At 40.1% G+C, this 22,670-nt stretch overlaps 1 protein-coding gene across 1 annotated transcript in view; it reads left to right on the plus strand.

Annotated features, from left to right (window-relative positions):
• The first annotated feature begins 2,715 nt into the window (after nt 1-2,715).
• The window catches only part of DDC (dopa decarboxylase), a 57,401-nt gene continuing 37,446 nt past the window's right edge, over nt 2,716-22,670 (plus strand). The window contains exons 1-5 of the mRNA XM_013952767.2: nt 2,716-2,916; nt 11,459-11,572; nt 12,291-12,410; nt 17,802-17,936; nt 22,177-22,320. Of these exons, the coding sequence (XP_013808221.1) occupies nt 2,716-2,916; nt 11,459-11,572; nt 12,291-12,410; nt 17,802-17,936; nt 22,177-22,320 (714 nt within the window). The remainder of the gene's footprint in view (nt 2,917-11,458; nt 11,573-12,290; nt 12,411-17,801; nt 17,937-22,176; nt 22,321-22,670) is intronic.

A 22,670-nucleotide genomic window follows, 5' to 3' on the forward strand; every position in this document is an offset into this window, starting at 1 on the left:
AACTTTATTTGCTTAAAGTGATACCCTAAAAGGAACTGTGTCCAAATTGCTGAAAATAAAAATGACAATAAATTATATCAACATCCTATATAGGAATAAGATGATACAAATATTATTTGGAATAGAAAGGAATTTCAGATCCAAAAAAATCTAGGTAATATAAAAACAGTGACAAGATGTATAACATAATATCTATCTTGCGGTAATGTGATAAAGCACATTTATTTTTATCTGTGTGTTATGAGTTGCTTTGAGTTTGTACATGATGCTGTTTAATTTAAGCCCTTTGATTTATATTTTGGGAAAAGATCAAGTGATGCACAGAAACTTCTGTGTTAAATGATGTCCTATCTTGGAGCGATATAATGTAAAACTAGAGAACCACTGAAAGTAGAGCGGTACTTCTATCTGTTCTGACATTATACTAACAGGTCTTTGGATACAAAGATATTGAAGGAAACATTCAGCTGAATTGATCCATGTTTGAAAGTCCACAGGAATAACTGTAAATCAGTGATGAGCAGCAATGTTATTAGAAGACCAAATCCTCAAATCTGAGTCAGTTTGCTCACAAACAACTTGAATGCCATTATTTTGGAACTTAGGAGTTAAATTCTTATTTTTGTAATGTTCATCTCTGAGACCAGAGTTAAAAAAAAAAAAAACAAAAACCAGATTATTATGTGTAAGTTTTTTTAGAGCATGCTATAGCAATGAACTCGTGAATGAAGCACATAAAACAAGTAATGATCACGTAAGTGAAGGGTTAAGCTGGAGATATTTTTGAAAAAGAAAATAATACAATATTTAGCTTTCCTCTGGTGAAAATGTCTAAACCAAAGAACTGTGTGTTGGGATGTAATTTTATTGCTGCAACAGAGATACATATTGATTACTGCATTTCATGCTGACTTATTTAGAAAGGCTATTATAATTGTGAACTATGATCAAAGACGTGTTAAATGAAAATGCACTTATGATTTGTAGGGGGGGTATTGAAAAAATAGAAGTATCCTGATTGTAGAGGAGGAGACACAGAACAGCTTGCTTAAACACAGTCTTTCAAAGGGGAGATGACACAAAGCTGCCCACCAGAATCCTCTAAGGACTATACTGACTATTAGCAATGTGTTTCCGGCAACCTAGCAGCAAGATCTGAGAAAGGTCCTAATTCTCCTCTGAGAAAGGCACAGAAAGAGCCAAATAAACACTTACATAATGGTTAAAGATGGTAATATAACTCTAACACAATAGCAACAAGAACAGCAATTTCCTGGCGGGCTAGAAGTCCCTATTGTGCAGATCCCCACTTTTTCAAGTGGTTCATGACCTACAGCTGCACCCTGCCTTCTTACATAGCAGCGACAGCTGCTCCACACAAACCCCAGATCCTCTGTTTGTAGCATTAGAGATGTGTCTGGGCTGAAAGACGTCAATGATGTCTTTCTTTTATAATGTGACAGTAGTAATTCAAATATAATAAATCCCACAAAGGTCTCTTTTCACTCAAAATGATGTCCTCCACTATAAATCTTCAACTGAAATCACTGATGTCTAAGAAATTGTCTCTTAACCACATGATACTTAGGTTGTGCTTAATAAAATTATTTCCTTATGAAGTGAAAATCTTAGGTCTGTGAACTAGGTAAAACTGTTCTTTACAACAGCAGTGAGCATCTTTGTTTCACTTGCCAGTTTTCATACTAGATTCCAAGAAACAGTATCACTTAATCAGTGTGAGCGTTTATAGACTCTTGGGAGCTTTTTAGGTGCTGGGGTCTCAACCTTGTATTCACTGAGCAGTCAAAACCCACAGCCACATATAGTACAAAAGTTGAGTTGGCCATATTGGCAGGAGCTGGCAGCCTAGCAATGTAAGTTTATGTTTGCACACGACTTTGCAAGCAGACTTCAGCTTTCCTAGCCTAACCGTACATCACCTTGCGCGTGCTCACACAGTTTCTGTCTGGCTCATAGCACACTTAGAGCTCTAGCCCAGTTTCTTGGGAATGGAGATAACCCTAGGCAGAGCTTCCTCACATCCTCCTGCAAAATACAGTACGGATCACCTCTAGCTGTTTTCTGTTAGAAACCTCAGTAAGGAATAAGGCTCTGTTGTAAAAGGCACAACATGTGGATTTACAGTGTAAAGAGTAAATAAGCTAAAATCTAGATGTAAGACGAGAGGCAAGAAGTAGCTATAATAAAATGTTGGGGCAGCATAGTGGATCACTGTGATAACTGTGATTATTACAGCTTATTATCATAGACACACACAGCATGCTTTTTCCATCATCTCTTTTTTAAAAGCAGGAGAGTTCATTATAATGCATGAACAATGTCACAGTCTTGCGTAAACCAGTAGCAGTAAGGATTCATCTGTGATTTCTGAATCTCTGAGCTAAAGATATAGACTATCTATATTAAAATCTAATCTACCTCACTACCTAGACGTCAAAGCTCTAGCAGACTGATTTACCTCTATACAACATCCAGCTAACACTGGAGTGGAGCAGAATGCAACACTGTGCAGGCTTTGGCTTCATATGCAAAAATAAAAGAGCACACAGTCTAGTTTTTGTGAAAAGGACATGAGTCATCCTATAGATCACCTAAATAACAGGTCAGTTTTTTGAAACTAGTGATATTTTCTTTCAGAAGTGACTTCTATTTCTTTTAGGACTTTTCTGATACTAACTTCTACCTCCCAGACCCATGGATGCTGCAGAGTTCCGCAAGACAGGGAAAGAGATGGTGGACTATATTGCAGATTACCTGGAGAAGATAGATAAAAGACAGGTCTTCCCAGATGTGGAACCAGGATATCTGAGGCCCCTCATTCCAGATTGTGCACCCCAGGATCCTGAGAGCTTTGAGGATGTCTTTAAAGACATTGAGAAGATCATTATGCCAGGGGTAAGAAAAATGGTTCTGTAGTTTAAAAAATGGATCTGTAGTGTAATACTAAATACTGTACTTAGATATTCAAAGGCTTTAAGGAAAGTGTGGATAGAAGCTGTCCAGGTAGACCTTGCAAATAGTAGTGCTATTTGTAGTGCTGATTAGCTTTTAGAAGGCATGAGTCTACTGTATATCCATAGTTAAATATGATCCAACACTTCACACTATTCATGTTTTCTGTTCTTGCTAAAAATAATCAAATCATTCTTATGCTTCATGTGAGGCTTGCTTTGGGAAATAATCCCCTTTCCCCTCTTAAATTTGCTATGGCAAAGCTTCATAACTTTCATTTTCACATGATATTTTTGCTGCTAGCAAAGCACGGTAAATATTTTATAAAATGGGATTTTTACTAGTCTGCCTTACATAAAATGTTTCTTCAGGCTGATCTTTAAATGTCAAATTTCTCTCCTGAGACTTCTTTTTATTACAGAGTTGGCCAGAAATTGTTCTTCCCAATACTTGTTCTGTTGACTTACTTTCCAAATGTTGACTTTGTCAAATACCTTTTAAGGCAAATGACTACTACCTAAATATCCTTTGGATAGAACAGTACTGAACAGACAGTGCCAAACAAAGCATCTGACATTTGGTTCAATTCTGAATCTTTCTTGTTATTTTTCCACTCATGGTTTACTTTTTAAAATTTGAATACATGCTTGTCTCTTAAGGTCTCTTAGTAGTTTGAAGATGATTAGTAAATGTTAATGAGGAGTCTCTCCTTTGGATCTCTGCAATAATCAATTTGGGTTGCTTCTCTGGATATAGGTGATACAATCACCGTATGACAAGACATGGAACCACTGCTCTGCAAATGTGTTTAGTCAGTATACAGTAATACCAATTCCTTTTCATTGACCAATGTAAATATTTGATATTTGATATGTTTTTATCTTGTTTGCCTTGGAGCCAACTGTGCTGTCCTTTCACAGGCATATCTTCCACTGAAGTCAATGGAAATCTCTCTACTCTACTCAAAGATCTCTTAAGTTTTAATCGAACAGAATTAAATCAGTGCATATTCAGTAAGAGAATTATGGCCAACACATGAAAATATTTTCATTGCTGCTCATAGATACCAAGGTTGCTTGCCTCTATATAATCATGTGTGTTTAATATTGCATGCACTGTAGTATGCTGTAGTTCATTTTAAAGACAGTTTATACCAAATACTCATACCCAACTGATTGTAATACGACCCTGAAAAATATTTAATTATGAAAGCCTTTTCTTTTTGACTGGAGAAAAAACTAAGCCATTTCTTTAGTGCGTGCAATAGAACAGAAAACAAGACCACTTTGCTTTGAACCAGTCAGAACATTGTTTTGATAACATTCAATAAAATAATACCAAATTAAAAGAAAAAAGATGAGTCACTTAAGAATAAAAAGTGAAACATTGCATTCTGATTATGTCATCAACACATCATGTTCCCTCTTACATAAATTGATTTTTTTGTTGATATTTACATGCCCTGCAAATAAACTGACTTTTACAAAGTAGTACATTCTGAAGAAAAAATGCTCTATCCAAAACTTTCCTATGGTGTGAAATATTAGTGTTTTTGACACATAAAAAGGAGGAGTACATAAGTCCTAGTTCTTGTAGCAACTCTGATTGTTCCTTATGCCTTGTTTATGCTAAGTACCGAAGTCTTGTGTGAACACAGAATTACAGAATGGTTGAGGTTGGAAGGGACCTCTGGAGATTGGTCTAGTCCCACCCACCTGCTCAGAGCAGGGCCAGTTAGAGCAGGTTGCTCAGGACAGTGTGCAGTTGGGTGTTGAATATCTGTAAGGATGGAGACTCCATAACCTCTCTGGGCAATCTGTTCCAGTGTTTGACCACCATCACAGTAAAAAAACCTTTTTCTTAGGTTTAAGGGGAATTTCCTGTATTTCAAATTGCGCCCATTGCCTCCTGTCCTGTCACTGGATACCACTGAGAAGAGTCTGGCTCTGTCTGCTTTACAGCTTCCCAGCCAGTATTTATACACATTGATAAGATTCCCTGAAACTTCTCTTCTCCAGGCTGAACAGTTCCAGCCTCTCTCAGCCTCTCTTCATGTGCCAAATGCTCCAATCCCTTAATCACCTTCATAGCCCATTGCTGGACATGCTCCAGTATGTCCGTGTACTCTTGTACTGCAGAGCCCAGAACTGGACACAGCACTCTAGATGTGGTCTCACCAATGCCAAATTGAGGGGAATAATCACCTCCCTCGACCTGCTGGCAATACTTTTCCTGATGAGGCCCAGGATGCTGTTGGCTGCCTTTGCTGTGAAGATACATTACTGGCTCATGGTCAGCTTGTTCACCAGGACTCTCAGGTCCTTTTCTGCAGAGCTGCTTTCCAGCTGGCTGGCCACCAACCTGTACTGGTTCAGGGGGTTATTACAAAAAGGTACAGGACTTTGCATTTCTCTTTGTTGAACTTTGCGATTCCCATTGGCCCATTTCTGCAGCTTGTCCCTCTGAATGGCAGCACAACCATATGTTTTGTCAGTCACTCCTCACAATTTTATATTGTCTGCAAACTTGCTTAGGGTGCGCTCTGTCCCATCATACAGATCATTAATGAAGAGATTAAACAGTATTGGCCCCCATGGGTACACCAGTAGTGATTGGCCTTCAGCTGGACATTGCACTGCAGATTACAACCCTTTGAGTCCAGCAGTTTAGCCAGTTTTCAGTCCACTTCACTGTCCACTTATCTAGTCTGTAATTCATCAGTGCGCCAATGAGGATGTTATAGGGGACGGTGTCAAAAGCCTTGCTAAATTTCAGGGAGCCATAAGGGCCATCTGGTTTGCAAGGGAAGGCGAGCTGGGAGCAGAGGGCAATAATAGGGCAGGTGCAAGCAGTGACCTAATCAACCAGGAGCCAGGATGCAGAGTGGTAAGTCTGTTATGACAAGGAAGGTCCAAGGCCAAGCTGGGAAGCTGAGCCGGTGGGACCAGGTCAGGGTCAGACTCGTGTAGGTGGGAGACTGCATACAGACATAGCTGCTGCATAGCTGTGCTGTAGCACAGGCAGGGGCCAGTAGTAAAGTCTCAGCTTAAAATCCGTTTCCAAGGGAAAGGAAGAGTAGGCCCTCACTTCTAGCTTTCTTCACAACAGCTCTTCTCAGAAATAGAGCTGACTTTGGACTCAGCCAGTTAAAATCTTTAGTTTATCCAACTAAACTCCTAGAAGGGAGATGCTCTCCAGGCCCTACTAGTAAAGACAAAATAAACAATATCCAGTGCTCTCCCCTTGTCCACCAAGCCAGTCAGCATGGTGTAGAAGGCTATCAGGTTGGGCAGACATGATTTGCCCTTCATAAATCCATGCTGACTACGCCCAGTCACCTTCTTGTCTTTAATGTTTGGAAATGGCTTCCGGCTTCATCATCTTCCCTGGGATCAAAGTGAGGCTGAATGGCCTGCAGTTCCCCAATCTTCCTTCTTGTCCTTGAAGATAGGAGTGACATTTGGTCTTTTCCAGTCCTTGAAAACCTGCCCTGATTGTCATGACCTACCAAAGATGCTTGAAAGTGGCTTCATGGTGACATCAGCCAACTCCCCCAGTGCTTGGCAATGCATCCCATCAGGTTCCATTGACTTGTGTATGTCCAGTTTCTTTAAATGTTCCTTAACCTGATCCTCCTCCAGGGTAAGCCTTCCTTGCTCCAGACTTCCCCACAAGTCTCAGGAGTCTGGGACTCCTGAAGGCAAATCTTACCTAGGTGAAAAAGACATTGAGCACCTTGGCCTTTTCTATGTCCTTTGTCACCAAGTCTGTTACCCCATTCATCAGTAGGCCCACGTTTTCCCATTTCCTTTTGCTGCTGCTATAAACTTGTTGAAGCCTTTCTTATTGCTCTTCACATGCCTTGCCAGATTCTACTTCAGATGGGCTTTGGCTTTCCTAACCGCATCCTTGCATCCTCAGACAGTGTTTCTATAGTCCTCCTCTCCTAGGTCACCTGACCCTCCTTCCTTCTCCTGAATGCTTCCTTTTAACTTTTGGGTTTTGTCAGAAGCTCCCTGTTCATCCATGCAGGACTCCTGCCACTCTTGCTCAAATTCCTGCTGGTGGGGATGGATGATTCTTGAGCTTTGAGGAGGTGATCCTTGAAAATCAACCACTCCCCTGAACCCTTCTTCTCTCCAGGACATTATCCCATGGGTTCCTTCCAAGCAAAGCCCTGAACAGGCCAAAGTCTGCTCTCCTGAAGACAAGGGTTTTGATCCTGCTTTGTGTCTAGCTGCCTCCTTGCAGGATTCTGAACTCCACTATCTCATGGTCACTGCAGCCAAGGCTGCCTCTGACCTTCATATCTCCAACCAGTTTTTCCTTGTTTATAAGCATCAGGTCCAGCAGACTATCTCCCCTTGTCGGATCTGTGATCACCAGTGTTAGGAAGTTGTCATCAGTGCACTCCAGAAGCCTCCTGGATTGCTCGTGCCCTGCTGTGTTGTCCCTGCAGCAGATACCAGGGTGGTTAAAGTCACCCATGCTGCATGACTCAGGCTCAGCTGGCTCAGGCGCTTCGTTGGACACAGCTCCCAGCCCATCTGCAACCAGGGCATTGCATCTATTCTGTAGGTGCAAATCTGCAGTGGAGCAGGAGTCATCCTCCTTATGTCAGCAGTCACAAGCCTCCAGCCTTCGCTGTCTTGGGAGTCTCCATTTCCCAACTGATAAGCACAGTCTCTGCCTGTCCCTCCTTTGGTACCTTTGGGGGTTTAGGCTCTTGTATCTGAGATAATAGCTTATATCGTGTCTCACTGAAGATCCAGTCAGTCTCCTTTTTGTCATCTCCGATGCTGTACAATCTGCTCAACTCTTGCAGCTCCTTTTCATGGTGACACAGACCCTCCACCAGCACACACCTCCTGCAGGCTAGGAGACTGTCTTCCTTGCTACAGCCTTGGCAAGAGGCCCCAGGCACCCCTGTGGCCCCAGACCTGCAGAGCTGCCTTCTCCCTTGGGAGCTTGGTGTGGATCAAGGCCTCTGATGTGCCAGGGATAGTTGCTTCAGTTGATGCTGGGGACATGCAGCACATCACTGCCACTGCAGAAGCCATGTACACCATCCTTAGCAGAGTTTCTGGTCCTCTTCTGTGCACCCTTCTGTGCATAGTGCTGCACTAGCTGCTGCATCTGTTGGCTGCCTCTGTGAGCTGTGCTCATTGAAACTGAAGTGTGAAAATGATGGTACTGTGCAAACCCGCAGAAACAGGAGGTATTGGAAGAACTGTCTTAGCATAGAAAGACTTGTTCACGTTTGTTTTAGAGACCTTTAAAACTATTTGCAATTGATTTTAGGGACTGTTAAAATTCGCTATAGAGACAGTCTGTCCCCTGTTATATTTTCCCTTAATCCTCTTCACCTGACAATATTAACTTTCAAACTTTTCCTGACAATATTAACAACTATAGGTAGCACCTAGTAGTTTTCTGCTATTGTGCTCTTTCAGTGTTTCACAGGGGAAAGTCTTATCTCCATTTTATAAATGAGGAACTGGGCTTCTTCAAAGAGAATAAATAACATGAAGGAGGTCACACCACCTCAGTTAGCCAGAGCTGGTAGTGTCCCATAAGTGATTCTTTTTTCCTTCATATTGACTTATATACTGTGGTGGCTGTGTTCAGATATTTGCTACTTATTTGATGGCTTAAAAAGTGAAAATGCTTTTCCTTCAACAAATTTAGAAGAGCAAGGATCAATTAATTGTCTCAAGCAATAATGCAGTATCCATTGCATTCTGTCTTTTACCTAACAGGAAAACAAGCATTCATGAGTTCATAGTGGTAAAACTTATTTATGGAGACTTCATGTGAAATTGGATATAGACCTTCAAAGGGTGGTCTGCTATATGATAATGACCATAATGGTTCTAAGTTCCTAGTATTAGCACAGGGACTGAGGGAACAACTGCTGAACTCTGATCACCACAGCAGTGAGTCTGGGATCTGGATACAAAAATATTAGTGGCAGTCACCTTTGTCTCTCAAACTTGCTTTGCTCTCTGGAAATACATCTCCTTTTCTAGAGACAGAAATGGTTGTGTTCAGTTGTGGTTGTAAGCAGCAGTATTGAAGAGGCTAATTTGCCATCTCACATTGGCATTAAGCTATAGACTTTCAGCTGAAATACCTATCCCCAATCTGTGGCAAAGGAAGACCCTTTTTCAGACTAAGCAAGTCACAGAAAGAAGGGCATCCTTAGATGAAATCTGGGAAATAAAATGTCTCTGAGAGGCATTAGAGTGGGAATTCTTGAACCCAAGACACTTGTCTATCATCGTTTATCAGCAGAGGGCTGAATAAACAAGCATCATCAATGTCATGCTCTTTGAAATATTTGCATATGCGTGTCTGTTCCAGTATGGCAAAAGAAACGAGTTTTACAGCTGCATTAAGAGAAGGGGGAAGGGGAGGCAGGAGGAGAGAAGAACCAGCTGCACTTGCCCTGGGGCTTTTGGCCTTTTTCTGCTTTGTGTGAGTGGTGCAACTAGAGTCTGCTGTGTTTCATCAAACAAATGGCTCCCAGCAAGTAGGCTGTTTAACTTGATTAGCCCAAGATGAATGTCACAAGTCTGACAGATCACAGAGGATTGTAGCTGGGGAGATGAACAACGGTAGCCCTGGCTGATTATGGATGTCAGTGAAACTCTGTGCATGTGGGTCCTATCAGGGACTGCTGGTTGTTGGATTTTTTTTAGCTGTTTAGTGTTTTCCTGTGAAGATCTACATCCCACCCTATTTTTTTCTGTTTGGTGAAAGATGACACAGAAAAATACACTTTTGTGTCTGTCTAATATCTTTAAAACTCATAGCTGATGCTCTTCCTGTTTCTTACTAAAATACAAGCTATCTCTGCCTGGGCTAAAAGCATGTATTTAAGATTTTTTTTTAGATAACTTGATTCTGGAATATTTTATCACAGTCATATTTTACTTAATAAAAAGTAATTTCCAACAGAGATGGTATTAGGAGTCAATGCAGATGTTTTCCATATTTATTTCCATATTTAGGTGACTCCTTTGGCATAGTGATCTTTGTCTTTTAGCAAAATGCTTCCACTATTGGGTCATCTTGATCCCAAAGACAACTCAAACCTACTCAGAAATCCTAAAGAAGCAGAGAATGGGGGGCGAAAAGAAAGAAGGAAGGAAAGAAATTATTAAAAGGCTAAGAGATGTCACAAGACAATACTCTTTGCTTTCACATGGCAAATCAGAAATAAAGTCTTTGCCACAGGTGCTCTAAAAAAGATCATTGCAGTAAAGAGAGAGATCCTGACCATATATAAGAAAGAAGCCAAAAATGTCCGCAGTGGTTTGCCTTTGGATACCTTGTTTGAGAAAGTTTGCACCCAGTGACCAGTAAGAGTGAAATCTTGAGTATATCATGGACAGGGCTGGCTTAGAGACTGGAAAATTGTGTTGGGCTGGAGCTGGTTTGATTTGAAAGAGATGGGGCATCCGAAAGATTATACTGCAGCAGAGAAAGTTGTATCTAATTCATTATGTATGCAAGAGTTAAGAGAGACTTCCCTTATCATGGAGCATATTCCTTAAGAAAGAGCTGAATGCTGGCATGAAAAAGGTTAGAAGAGGAAATATAAAGGGGTATTTGCAGCATGCGGAGTAGTGCAATACAGAGATCTTTGAGTTAGCTACAGAACCAGAAGCCTTATCACAGGCAGTACATTACCTGTTTCCAGATTTTAGTAGATTCAAATTGTGGAGCATTATCAAGTATCTCACAGATTCTTAAAAATTGCATAGAGGTTGCACAAGATGATTCTTAATATTGTTGCTGCAAGCTAATACACTAGTTTTTGTGCAGTTATTGTTGCGTTCTCTCATAATAGTACGTACAAATTTGAATTGTACATAAATTACAATTTGTTATAGGAGAGAATAGTGTAATTTTCCACAGAAAGTATTGGATATTGAATGGATTGTTTCATTTTGTGGTGAGGGGCTGTTTAGCCAAAATTGGTGTTGGAATTTAAACAAATAACTCTGGAATGTGGGCAAGAGAGTGCTATGCAGAGGATAGAGGAAGCATTTAGACTTCTGCTCACTAAGGCACCCTTGATAATTCAGTCCCATGACAGAGATCAAAGAACAAAATAACATGGAGAGTCCCTGAAAGCAGAGGCGCAAGCTCAGTGTCCTGCACTGAAACACACACTGCCACTGCCCTTGCAATTCCTGTCCTCTAGGCAGACAAATGGAGAACTCCAATTTCTAGGGGTGTTGGGAGGTGGGGTTGTAAGAACTAAATTCAGTTTAGCTTTTTCGTTCTAATTTGGGAAGAAGGGAGATAAAAAATTGAGAAAAAAACAAGGTAGACTTCTCTAAAAAATGGGAGCCTATGTTACAGCTGTGTTGTGGAGAACTGTTGACTCCAGGTCACCAACCTCAAATTCTTTCATGATTTCATGACAGTTTGTTTCCTGTAGTAGTTTAAAATGACTATTTTTCCCCTAATACAGGTTACTCACTGGCACAGTCCATACTTTTTTGCCTACTTCCCTGCAGCCAGTTCCTTCCCAGCTCTTCTTGCAGATATGTTGTGTGGTGGAATAGGATGTGTGGGCTTCTCCTGGGTAAGTTTATTTGTAGTATATACTGCTGTGTGGTAATGATGCTTCACCTTCCAAGGTTTTACGCATTTCAGTAACATTCTTCAAATAAATTATTGATTAATAGCACTGAAGTCACAAGACTATTATAGGTAAATTTACCTGTATAATTGTTTTCACATAGAAGCCCTGAACATCTCCAGTAATAAAAGCCTATTTCCTCTTAGAAGTTTTGTCCTTGAAAAATTGCCAGCATTTAGAATTAGTAGTGACAGTACCTATGCACTTGCATTTCTGGACCCATAATAATCCTAAGAAGTGAGTGCAAGCTTACTGATAACTCATTAAATAATATGACTGTTGCCTATCACCTGGTGTTATGATTTCTCTTATCATCTGCATTAATGGAAAATTGTATTGAAAAAAAACCCGTTCATTTCAGATGAGCTCTTCTCAAAAGAAATTGCTACTTGATGTGGAAAAAATATGCAAGGTGCAAATCCTAGGTTTGACATTTGACAGTCATGGTTCTATGTGAGGTCCTGTGTGGCAATTTTTTAACATGTATTAGGAATACCACGCACAAAATGATCTTCACGTCCCTAATTTAGCTGGTGAAGTTAGCAAGCTAGCCTCTATCTCCATAGCCAAAGACAGAGAGGGAGACACCCTTGCTCTGGTGGGTCCTGTCCCTTCTCATGGTCTAGTGAGGTCATTCCCTTTGTTTTATTTTTCAACACAGGCTGCAAGTCCAGCTTGCACGGAGCTGGAGACTGTTGTGCTGGATTGGCTAGGGAAGATGATTAATTTGCCTGAAGAGTTTTTAGCTGGGAAGGATGGACAAGGTGGAGGAGTCATTCAGGTAAGACAGGACATGAAAACAGAATATGTGGTGAATTTGTGGTTGTGATTTGGCAAAAGCTTCTTACCAAAACACTAATAAAGGGAAGATATATTTTTCCTGCAGTCTGAGTTTCTTTCAGATTTTCAGAAAAACTGATGTGCTATAAGAATATCCATAGGTGGATACCACCACTAATGAATGTAATGCTTTTTTTTCCAGAATAGAGTTTGACTCTCAAACTCTCTTCTCTGTGAAAAATTTGTTAGTAGTCAAACTTTACAGCCCAATTTTGGGTTTAACATTCAAACCATAATGTTAAAGAATCCAGTAGGATGAAAACTCTAATTTGTTGATCGAGTGAAGTGAACACAGAGAAGCTTATCAGCACTCTTCAGCAATGTTGCATGGCTGAAAATAGAACATAACTTCTCAAATAGAAATTATCTGAGGATTTTGAGTAGTGACTGCAGAGCACCATAAAAAGGGATTAGAAAGGCTTCTGTGAAGTTCACTTTAGACATGTTCAAGTATTTGCTTCAGTCAGTTTACAAAACAACCCTCCTTTTTTCAGGGAAGAAAAAGTGTCAGAGATCAAGCAATGAATAACAAAATAGCTGAGAATCTACCTAAGTAGGAAAAATAGAATGCAGCAGAAATTCTGTCAATCTTTGTTAAAGAAGCTGACATAATTTTAAGAAGTTTTTCTTCTATAGCAAAACAAAACGTTGGCATGTTATGATAAAATGAAGCTGCTTAAAATTAGAACCTGAAGGATTTAGATAATACAAAGTGCAGACTAAACTCCAGTATCCAAAACAGAAAAAAGTTCCCAAGCTGTTGGAAAGTTGACTGCTTAATGAAAGCTTGCAATTTCTGAAGAGAGCAAAATTCATACAGTAATGAATACATTGTCAGTGGACAAACCCGCAAACATAATAAAGCTATATTGTGTGTTAGGTGTGGCTCTAGTGGTGTATGGTCTTTCTGCAAATGCACTGGAGTCTGGTCACAACTATTTATCTAATTAAAACAGATCCCTACAGTGATGAAGACTAAATTTTAAATAATTGATCTGTGCTCCTTTGATAATCTCTGGAGTGTATTTGTTGGAGACCAGGGCACAATACATTTTATCCTAAAGTAGACCTCTAAATGGACTTGAATTACATGCTAAAAGTGGGGGCTTCTTTCACTGATCTCTACTACAAATGTCTACAGCATATTCCAATGAATTTTGCCCTACATTTTCCCAGGCAAGTATGAATTTAACCTAACTGCTCTCATGACCTAGTGCAAACTTTTGCTCCACTTACACCAGTGTGTATCCAGAGTAACTCCTTACTCATCCTGCTTGCTCTGTTATGACCTTTTTCATTACAATGAGTCTGGGGTTTTTGTGTTCAAGAAATCAAGCTTTCGTCATGTGTCTCAGCAGTATTTATTTTATCCCAATGAAAGCAAGCAATTATGCCTGATGATTATCAGCAGGAAATATTGCCCTTCCAGACTGACAACACTGGATTGCCCATAATTTTCATCAGATACCAGTCAGTTTCAAGAATCGAAAGTGTGCTCTGTGCTCCTGCTTATGATGAAGCCATTTGTGCTGTAAATCTTCACATCTTGTTCTTGAAACAATAATGATACACGTAAGAGAGGGTGAGGCAAAGACAGCATGAATGTGTGAAACTGCCAGTCATTCCCTTGATAAATACCAAGTAATTATTGTAGTATTGGGTAAAATGTAGCCTGTGAAAATTGGCTCTTAATTACATTTGAAAGTCTATGTCAATATGAAGCACTTTGTTGTGTACAGGATGACACTTGAAAATGGCAAAAGATGAAAGAAAATTTCAGTTCAGAGCTCTGGTGGACATGAGCATCAGCTCTCACTGATATTTCTTCTGCCTCTTGAGCCTGCTTGCCATGGCAACCTTTGTTTGCTTGTGGTAAAAGGAAAGGTATCATCATCCTTCACTTAATCCAGAGTACAGCACTCAAGAGGAGAAAAAATATCTTTTAAAAATGAGTGAGAAAGCAACTTTCTTTCTGAAGCTTGTCTGAACATAGCACATATGTATCCTGCTGTTCATTCTAGATAAACTGCTGAAAAAATGCACCTACTTTGAATTTTAAAAGGGTTTTCTTGCTCTGCAAAAAAAGAGTATTTTACAGGTGAAACAAAACAAGACTCAGCTTATCACTGGTCTGGCAAGGCATGCTCCTAATTCATGTTTGTTGTCAGTAAGCTGAGTAATTCAAGAGCCAAGGCATTTTTCCCCAAAAATATTCAGTGCAAGACTTTGGTGCCAAGTGAAGAGAATAGCCTTATGAACCAGGTTCTGCAAACACTGTCAGCTTTAGTATAAAAAAGGTGACTAATGGAAACTGAGACAAGGTGAACAAGAGCCTACGTCTATACTGCAACATCCAAATGCATTTCCTAGTTGTTGGGTTCAGGCATCCTAAGGCCATGTCCCAACTCAATATCGGGCAAGATTCAGCTGAACAGGAAGCCCTTTCCTGTTCATCCTTGCTTCCATGCAAGGAAACCAATACAAGAGCTGTTGTATATGCTGACTAGGCATCAGTCTGGATGACCAACAGCCAGGATGGCAGGATATTTTGTGACACTCATCAGGAGACTGACCCTATTGTTGTGACTAAGTAATTTTCCTAGGCTCATCCTGGCAGTCTCCAGCATAGTGGGGACTTAATTTTCCAGATATCAAATTAATGCCTTAACTTTTAAAATTTCCTACAGCCATATATGTGTATGCATATTTATTTAATGTCCATACTCCTTACATGTCCTGGAAAGACACCAGCAGTTTTACAACTGAGCCAACCTTAGTATGAAGAACCCAGGTTTAGAAAAGTTGTTTTGAGTGTCTTGTCCAATATGAGATAGACCTAGGTCTTTCACACAGGTTTTATGTTGCACAACTTTGTTATGCAGATACGCAACTTATCTGAAAATACTGTATGGACACCACAACAAGTGGCAGTGGTTTACAAAAATGAAAAGTATTGTCATCTACTGAATTGCTGGAAATTGCATTTCAGGCAACATTGTCTGATGGCATATGCCCATTATGTAGGTTGTCTGATTATGAAGATTCTTTAGAAGGTTATATACTGTTCTGTAAAAAAAAGAAAAAAGCTTCTCAGAAAATAGATGTTGTTCTTGCCTATAAAACATTCTTCACACCTGCTTGATTTCTTCAAATAACTAGACACCAAGGAGCCAAATCATCATATTCTAGCTCACTAGACTGTCCAGAAGTGGAAGCATTTTTCACCGTTACTAAGATATCATTGTGCTGAGCCTGTTAGAAATAGTTTTGCTAACAAAAGACCTGGTGACAGAAGTTTCTTTTCAGGAAACTTGCACTGGATTGGATTCATCTCACATTTTGTCAGCTAGAAGTTGAACATACAAGTAGGCACTTTTAGAGGAGCTATTTATCTCAGCTGAGGATACTTGCCTATATAGATGGAATTACTGCTTTCTGCATATGTTTACCTCTCTACACTGAATACTGAGGGACCCTAAGCAATTACTTTATCTCAGATATTTAGCTTTTTAGAAATTTAGCTTTTTCTAAAGTAAGATGAATCACATTTTGTAAGTTCTTCATGTGTAAGATGAAGATAATAGTGTGCCCACACTCTTATGTCATGAGTTTTGAGAATTACTATATGTATGATATCTAGGTGTTCAGATACTCTGATGAGTATTCTGAGTATCTGGCTATAGACCATAGGCAGTGTGACATTAAATGGGGACCTTTCTATGTTACAATTTCTGTAATTAATGGACAGAATTTCCTTCACCCTTTGCCTCCACATATAAGTGCTACCTTACTTGACCCAAGAGGGATATTTGTCTTCCTCTGCTATTCTGTATCTGTAATATTTCCCTCAGTTACCATAATGATGTGTTCAGTGGCAGCCAGGAGTGCACGAAACTATCTCCTGCTCATCTTTTTGCTCTGCTTCTGACCCTGGGGTCTACATTCCTCAAATCTCACACCCATGGAAAGGCAGATGAAATATCTTCACTGTGGCAGTGCATTTAGTAAATGTTTAGGGACTGTTCTTTCTCCTACTTAATCCATTCATGAGGCTGTTGAATTTCAGCTGGAATGGGCTTACTCACTCTTGAGATACTGACATGTCTAGAAGGCAGCTCTGTCTTAGATGAATAGCTCAGCAAACTTCAGTGTTCATTAGAAGAAAATCTGAGTTCACATGAGCAAGAATGTATGAAACCTGTAGGATCAGGCCCATCTCCAGGAAAGAAATAGACTTCTTAAATATTTAAATATTTGTTGTTAATAGTAAGTGCGCTGGTCTTCTGTAGGGTGAGACTAGAATTCTGGTGCAGAATAAGAAAAATCACTGCAAAATTAGCTTGATGCTGGGGATATTTTGGCGACCTGTTTATTAGTGTAAGCAACAGTATTCATTGCTGTGTTACCTAGTTGGCTGGGGAAGATTCACATGACAATTGCTCAGCCTTAAAAGTCCCTAAAATCTATTTCTTGCCTATGGACACCCAAGAACATTGAAATTTCTGAACATTTGTTTACAAACTGTTACTTACAATTTAAAAGATGAGTTTACAGCGTGTTTCATCTGCCTGTGCTCCTTCCTCTGAAAAACATACTAAAAAAAATTGTGGAAACATGTATTCTCTTGTGAAATTTACAGATCAATAGATATAAAAAATTCCCCTCTTTATAGTCGCAGAATATCCAAGACACAATTAAAACTCATATATTTTGTGAGTCAAACTGCAATTTAAAAAATACTGTGTGACTGCTCCTTTTATCTGTGTATTTTGGATGAAGAGAAGGTGGGTAACTAGTACTTGGAAAAGTAGTCAGCTATTTTGAATCATAGCTTTTATGTTTTCTCAGTGCTTTTCTCTTCTGGCCATAATAATTGACTTTTGTCCAGGGTAACGCTAAAGATTAAATAAGCTTTATAATTACAGATGTTGCCTGAAAGTTGAGAGTCAGATTCTGATTGAAGTTAAATGAGTGGAAATCTAGAGTAACATAAATCAACAGTTACTCCACAGTTGTTCCTGGTGAAGAAGTGATTGGTGTCTGACTCTGGAGAGCCTTTTCATATGCTTCTAAGTCTGTGAGTCTGTTTTTATGGTCTGATTGCAAGGCTGATACATGAACTGAAGAGAACAAACAAACAGAGGCACAGGAAGGAAGAAACAGAGATTAAATAAGAATTCCTCCCTTGTTGTCCCACATATCCTTAAAAAGCATGAGATTGTGCAGTTTCTCATATGCAGTTTCTGTTACCAACTTCTCAAAATCATACAGAAGAAAATACTGATTTTCTTCTGGAACCTCCTGTTGAACCTTCCTTTGATTTATCCGCCAGGGAAGCGCCAGTGAAGCCACGCTGATTTCACTGCTTGCTGCAAGAACAAAAACTATCAGACGGGTGCAGTCAGAAAAGCCTGAGCTAACAGAAGCAGAAATCATGGGCAGGCTGGTGGCCTATGCTTCTGATCAGGTGAGTACCTCTCGAAAGCATAGACTTGGAAGCATGGGGTCTATGCTTATTAATTGCAGCCATACCGCTACGCAGGTATAAACTCTTTGGAGCAGGGACTGTTTGGTTTTGCTTTTTCCATTCTTTTTGTACAGCATAACTGATCTGGAGTGTCATGTGTGCTACCATAATACAAAGAATAAATATCCAGAGGTCAGTGTTGTGTAAGTATTGCTTCCTCTCTGCAAAGAAGCCCATTTGAAGTAAATATACTTGAGTAAGGTGTTTATTTCAACTGTGTTCAATAAATCTAGATCATCTGTTGTCAGACCTGGGCGTGTGTCTCCATGTGTGCACACATACTTTTCCCCTGCATACACACATACAAATATTCATCAGATATCCACCCCTTGTATACACGCATACATATGAGTGCATGCACACACACACAAACCTACTGCAGGAATATAAAGCAAACTGGTCATAATACCTGAAGAAGTCTAAAACATTTTTTTAAAATAAAAGGTCCTAAAATATGCATGTATCAGTCTAGCTGAGAAATCTTCTAAGAAAACATAATCCTTGATTTCTGACTGTGAGTGGTATTTAGCGGACCGAATTGGGCTGAATTCTCAGCAGGCCAGAACCATGAGAGGCTTTTACTGTTAATGAGAACAAATTTTAGTCCTGTGAGTTCTGCTGCTCCTATATTTCTAAAACTCTAATCCTACTGAAGGGCCAAGCAACATTGCTTCTCTCGACAGCTGTGACATTTTCTTATCTAAATGTCAATGAGATAGTAGGAACTTTCTTAGTACTTGGTGTTCAGTTCAAAGTAATATCTAGTTACGGAGCATAAACCGGCCAGGTTTCAGGTTTGCCTTGATTTACTACTAAGTGTATGTTAAGAAGGAGAGCAGTTTAAAAGTACTCTTGTTCTTTGCTGGTGGGAAAAGGGACTACACTTGTAGGGTAAGAATATGAGTGAGAACAGTCACAATAAGAAAGTATCAGGAAAGATTACTGTTTTTGAAAGACACAAAAAATGTGTCCTTTTTGTGCCTAGGCTCTGTGTTGTGCAGACTGCTAATCCCAGTGCTCTAATTCTGACCCAGTGATGCACATAGCCCTGTTATTTGTTTTCCCTTTTTCCCCCCTGTAAGTGGCTGACCTGAAATGAGGACTGACAGGCTTCCATGCGCGCTGAAGGTCAGAGGTTTTTCTGTTTACAGAAGGATTCGCCTTAAGATATTGCTGACCTTTCAAAGAGGATTGTTGCTGAGCTCACTGGTCCTTCTGCATTAAGAATGGACCTGTGTGACTCATATACAGTAATCCATGAAAGAAAGCAAGCCTAAGCCATCCTGTGGAAGAGAAAACCACGCACTGACAGAGCAAAACAGTGCAAGAATGGATTAGGAGGCAGGTAAAAACTGGCTAGTAGGGAGACCTGGAGCAGAGAGCTGAACCCAGACCTCTCATACCCTGGGAGATCACCATAGCTTCTAGGCATTTCAGGAGAATCTTTGTCCCACTGATATTGTTCTCTCTGTATAAATGAGTGGAGAGCAGAATTGGGAATGAGGCTTTCCCCAGTGACTACTTGAGGGTTTGGAGACAACTGAAAAGGATCCCTGCCTGTTTTAGTGCCTGGGCTATCCCGGCTGAGGCTCCTCTTGCAAGGGTCACTGCACCTGAGACCTCGGAGCTGAGAGGAGCATCCAGCTACCCCTGACAGCAGAGACCTGACTGTTTGGGACGAGGACAGAAGTTGGGGTAGTTGTTTGATATTCTGAAATTTATGCAGGCCATTCCCTTCACCAGTCCTTCTTTCCTTTTCCTCTGGCTATCTTAAGCGGCTGCCTGTTCATATCACTGATTTCTGTTTAGTTCCTTGCTGTCTTCCAGGATGGTGGGAAGTTCCTGGGCACATTGCTGAATGGCTGTGCTGCCATTCAGAGAGACCCGGACAGGCTGGAGAGCTGGGTGGAGAGGAACCTCAGGAAGTTCAACAAAGGCAAGAGCAGGGTCCTGCACATAGGGAGGAATGACCCCATGCACCAGTACAGGTTGGGGGTTGACCTGCTGGAAAGCAGCTCTGTGGAGAAGGACCTGGGAGTGCTGGTGAACACCAAGTTAAGCATGAGGCAGCAATGGACCCTTGTGGCCAAGAAGGCTAATGGTATCCTGGGCTGCATCAGGAAGAGTGTTGCCAGCAAGTCGAGGGAGGTGATCCTCCCCCTCTACTCAGCCCTGCTGAGGCCACATCTGGAGTACTGCGTCCAGTTCTGGGCTCCCCAGTACAAGAGGGATGTGGCACTACTGGAGCAAGTCCAGCGAAGGGCCACAAAGATGATTAGGGGACTGGAGCATCTCTCTTATGAGGAAAGGCTGAGAGAGCTTGGCCTGTTCAGCCTAGAGAAGAGAAGGCTGAGAGGAGATCTTATCAACGTGTACAAGTATCTGAAGGGAGGGTGTCGAGAGGATGGGACCAGACTCTTTTCAGTGGTGCCGAGCGACAGGACGCGAGGCAATGAGCACAAACTGAAACACAGACACTTCCATCTTAACATGAGGAAAAACTTTTTCACTGTGAGGGTGACAGAGCACTGGAACAGGTTGCCCCGAGAGGTGGTGGAGTCTCCTTCTCTGGAGATATTCAAAACGCGCCTGGATGCAATCCTGTGCAATGTGCTCTAGGTGACCCTGCTTGAGCAGGGGGGTTGGACTAGATGATCTCCAGAGGTCCCTTCCAACCTCAGCGATTCTGTGATTCTGTGATTAGGAATTCCACAAGACAACAGGGCACTAAAGATTTGTTGTAATGCAAAAGCATCTTTGTGGTTTTAACCCTAAGATTATGAATGGCTGTAGTTATGAAACAGTCTTGTTAAATTTTTTTGTGAGACTTGGGGAAGCAATTCTTAGGTTCTGGCTAGCAAATAATCTCAATGTATTACTGTAGTTTGCTCATTTACAATTCTTTCCTCATGTAAATTGTTTATAAAAACAGCTCTTTCCATTGTACACTTGAATAAAGTATGGCACTGCTATGGTAAACACATTGTGTTCCACTTCAAAGGCAGTTATATTTCACAACTTGACTTCCAGCTTTCTCAAGTTGGTGTTTAATTGGTTTACCAAGGTACTTTGAGAAGAGGCACTACTGAGATACAAGTTAATAGTAAATCTGCTTTTAAGAAGAGTCATTTCAGGGATATATGAAGTTGAAAGGCAGAAACTTCTTCATCTGGTCTTGTTGAACCTCTTGTTTAGATTAATCTTTTCAATGATTATATGCTAAATTATAATATAATTAATAAGTACTCTTGTAGGCACTGGCAAGAACCAACAAGGATGGCATGGAGATTATAAGTGAGAATAGTCAGGATATGAAGAGGTGGGGAATTTTCTTCTTTCAAATTAATGGTGATTAAAGAAATCTTATAAGGTGAAAGGTAAAAATTTTTTTTTGGTTTAGTCATGCTGCAAAAGAGAGTATTTTGTGGCTAAACTGACCTTTTATTATGAACAGAATTACTATTATATTGTACTTCTCTAATTTAGAGGAGGAATTCCTAGTGATATGTTAAGGATTAACGAATTCCACAGTAATATCTTTATTTTTCAGTACTGAAATATTCTTTATGTTCTAAAAAATTATCTAAGGGGTATCCAAATAAAAGAGCTTATAAGTAAAATAACTTATTGAGACTGCATTATTAATTCCCTAAAAAAATGAATGAATAATTGGACAGCAGTTTATTCAGTAGGTAATCTAAAACAAAATAGTAATGTAAGAAAATATTTCAATGTATACTATACCATGACATGCACTTTTTTATGGTTCAGCAAACCTGCACACTGTAAAAATATTCTCTTGAGCAACTAAATTATTATCAGGCAAGCTGATTGTCTGTGGGTTTTTTGGTTGATTTGGAGCCAAATCCTGAAGTTCTTAATCAATCCTACCTAATTCTGAGAGCATGTTAATTAAAGCTCTCATTAAGGTTAATTGAACTCTTGTCTGAATTGGACGTTAGCAATGGTTTCAGGAAAGCTATTGGGGGTGGGGATGTGAGTGTGAATGAGTATGAGAGAGATAGAGAGAGCTTTATAATGTTTGTTACATACCAGCAACAGCCCCAGGATCTCAGATGTTGCTTTATTTGAATGAAATTATTCTTTTTTTCAAATTCAAATGAACTTCTTACATTCCAGTAAAAGGTGTCTGTCTTAAAACTTATCTGCTTCCTTGCAGGCCCATTCATCTGTGGAAAGGGCTGCGTTAATTGGTGGTGTGAAGATAAAAAATGTTCCTTCAGATGAAAAATTTACTGTTTGTGGTTCAGCTCTAAAGAAAGTTTTGGAGGAAGACAAAGCTGCTGGTCTTATCCCATTCTTTGTAAGTACTGAGTTTTAATTCATCAATGCATTTCTTGCTTCAGATAGGCTATTTTTGAGATGAGTAGATGATCTCATTCCTAACAGAGGGATTGATAGGCAGGCTAGCTAGAATATTAGGATGGGTTCTGTGAATGTTCTTCACTCATGTCAACTTTGCTAGAGTCTTTTTAAGTATTTATGCATGCAGGAAAATAACTGTAATTTGAGGCATTCTGGAAGTGTAGGAGGCAGTTCTTTGCAGGGGGAGCAACTCATCTGAGCAGTTGGTTGCACTTCTGAGCAAAAATGATATTTTAAAAGGAGTTAAGGTTAGATTAGACAGTTGAGTAGATGCAAGTGAATTTGTAG

Source organism: Apteryx mantelli, chromosome 2, assembly GCF_036417845.1.
Source record: "Apteryx mantelli isolate bAptMan1 chromosome 2, bAptMan1.hap1, whole genome shotgun sequence".
Classification (NCBI taxonomy): domain Eukaryota; kingdom Metazoa; phylum Chordata; class Aves; order Apterygiformes; family Apterygidae; genus Apteryx; species Apteryx mantelli.